The sequence below is a fragment of the Oncorhynchus mykiss genome, unplaced genomic scaffold (assembly GCF_013265735.2).
Source record: "Oncorhynchus mykiss isolate Arlee unplaced genomic scaffold, USDA_OmykA_1.1 un_scaffold_336, whole genome shotgun sequence".
NCBI lineage: Eukaryota > Metazoa > Chordata > Actinopteri > Salmoniformes > Salmonidae > Oncorhynchus > Oncorhynchus mykiss.
The window spans coordinates 88,212-90,677 of NW_023493784.1; the positions used below are offsets into that span (position 1 = coordinate 88,212).

At 36.1% G+C, this 2,466-nt stretch overlaps 1 protein-coding gene across 1 annotated transcript; it reads right to left on the reverse strand.

Annotated features, from left to right (window-relative positions):
- Positions 1 to 390: 390 nt before the first annotated feature.
- Positions 391 to 2,079, reverse strand: LOC118951912 (interferon a3-like). The gene is made up of 5 exons (XM_036973855.1): positions 1,736 to 2,079; positions 1,506 to 1,577; positions 1,195 to 1,344; positions 957 to 1,055; positions 391 to 842 (listed from the first exon to the last, which is right to left on the reverse strand). The coding sequence occupies exons 1-5, from the start codon at positions 1,883 to 1,885 to the stop codon at positions 753 to 755; spliced, it is 561 nt and encodes a 186-aa protein (XP_036829750.1). The 5' UTR covers positions 1,886 to 2,079; the 3' UTR covers positions 391 to 752.
- Positions 2,080 to 2,466: the final 387 nt, after the last annotated feature.

Below are 2,466 nucleotides of genomic sequence, written 5' to 3' on the forward strand. Positions count from 1 at the left end.
AAGCATTTCACGGTAAGTTCAACACTTGTTGTATTCGGTGCATGTGACAAATAAAGTTTGATTTGATTTGAAATATCATACCCCATCTCCAAAAAAATGCAAACCTCGGCAGTTACTGTAATGCTGTTAACATGTCTTGGGGGTATGATATTTGTGCGTCTTTAACTTTCTCACTAATCATTATTCACGATTCATTCAGGATTGCTGTAATCATGTCCGTTCCTGTCTGTTTGTTTGCCATGGTGCTGAAATGTCTTCTTATCTTGCCTCCACTGTGGACGCATTTAAAGGGTTTCCCAGCCATTATGCACGGGTTGTGTGATATCATCAGTCTTCAAGTTAAGACACAACAACACTGTGTGACATTATCAGGCCTATCTAAGGACCTTTTTATTAGGCCCATATGTAAATATGTTAGATTAAAAATATATTTCAGCTGTTAGAGGTCACATTAGTTTATTTCAAATGTATTTAATCGTTACAATAACGAACGTTTCCAATATTGTTGCAATAATAAATACAGTATGCAATGGTCTTCATAAATACAAAAGTCAATGCATGAAAACGTTGTTACATTTTCTATAGCCTAAAAATACCTAGCACATAATACATTATTCAGTATAAAATGTGTTTTACTTCGCGAGTTGTGAATTCACATAATAAATAAATAAAACATATATAAAAATAACCGTGTAAATAAATAGTTGAAAAAATAGAAGTATAAATAAATAATCTCTACACACACACGAGGCTCATTGGTTAGTCAATATTATTGTGACTAGTCTTAGCATGTGTTTCAGCACCACGTTCCTTATGCCTTCCCAGCCGCTTGCGCTGTATTCCTGCATGAACGAAACACACATGTAATATTTTAGAATAGACACATGTTGTGTCATCACATATGAATATATCCTTATTTGGTGAATGCACTCTCTTGGTAAGACAAATTGACATACCTCGCGTTTCAAGTAATTCTTCAGGAATTTGAAGTGAAGGCTCATATTTTTGTTCACTCCTTTGTCAGATGTTGGTAGTGTAGCTCTTATAGCCTTTACCTGTTGGAACAAAATATAAGTCATTAATGTTATGTTATGATTCGTTTAAATCACATTATACGGCAATCTAAAAAATATAGGATAATGTTTGCCTTTTGGCATTAATGTTAATAGAAAATCACAAATCACATAGACTTACACATTGGTCCAGCTCCAAGGTCTGGCGATGCAGGTCAATCATAAACTCGTCAACTACTTCCTGGTCCCAGAAAGAATCATAGTTATCACTTCTGTACAATTTCTCTATAGCGTTCAGAGTTTGCGAAATGAAGACAATCTTGTCGTCATCCTAGAAGAAGAGTGATTTGTTTTAGTACATGCCTTATGAATATCAGAAAAGTATAGCAAATTTAGCTTATTCGTTAATACCTAATTATATGGCCTACACTATGAGAAAAAACGTTGAACCAAAACCCTTTTTAAATAGTGTAGGCTATGCATATGTCTTACCTTGAAATGATCGACATGTCTGTATTCCTCGTAAGGGAAAGTAATATGAGGTTCTCGAGAGACCACATGACCCTGAGATGGCAAAAAATAGAATCAAATGATTGCAATATTATTATTGTATACATAAACGAGTAACTGAATCAAATGAAACACAGCAGCACATTAAATGTTGAATAGATGACAACTGCTCAATGACCAGGAACAAGTTAATAAACATTACAGTATCCTACCATTTCCCGAAGCACCGTTATGGTGTTGTTGCTGAACACTTGGAACATGCTCCGAGACTTAGGAAGTGTCCTCATCCAAGTGCATCCGAAGGTTTTATGCCAGGTGCAAATCGTCAGGATCAAGCACATCCAAAAGCTTATTGAACCCATTTTATCGTAGGTGTACTGTAGTTCGCTGACTGTTCGCTATCAACCGAGGTGCAAAATTAGGCAGACTTCCGAAAGACAGCCTATACTTTGTATAATTCCGGAAAAAAATACGTTTTCCTCAAAGGACAAAGAGATAAAGTGTCCTTCCTGATCGACCCTCTTCTCGAAATCCAGAGTTCTGTCATGCTGCAATCTGTGTCGATATTTTATACAAAGATTTTGAAAGGTGTTCCGAAAGTGAAAGGTGGAAGTCCCGGTAGACAGGCGCTTTCATACCTGACAGTATATTTTTCGGCCTGGAGACAACGCACCGAAAGGACAGGTGCATCTCTCGAAGACTTGTTCAATTCTTGACTGATTTGTTATTTTATTTTGAAATATTGGATTACCAACCAGGAACATGTTTTAGATTAAAAACATTTACTTGTGAATCAATTTTAGTCAGACGACAGCGTAAATTAATATGCATTTCTTTTCAAACATTTCGTTGTCCTTTCACTTCGGAAACCCTTGTGTTTAAATCTCGTCTTCGCAAACGCATCACCTTTTCATTTACACACGGAAACTATGGTATCCAACTA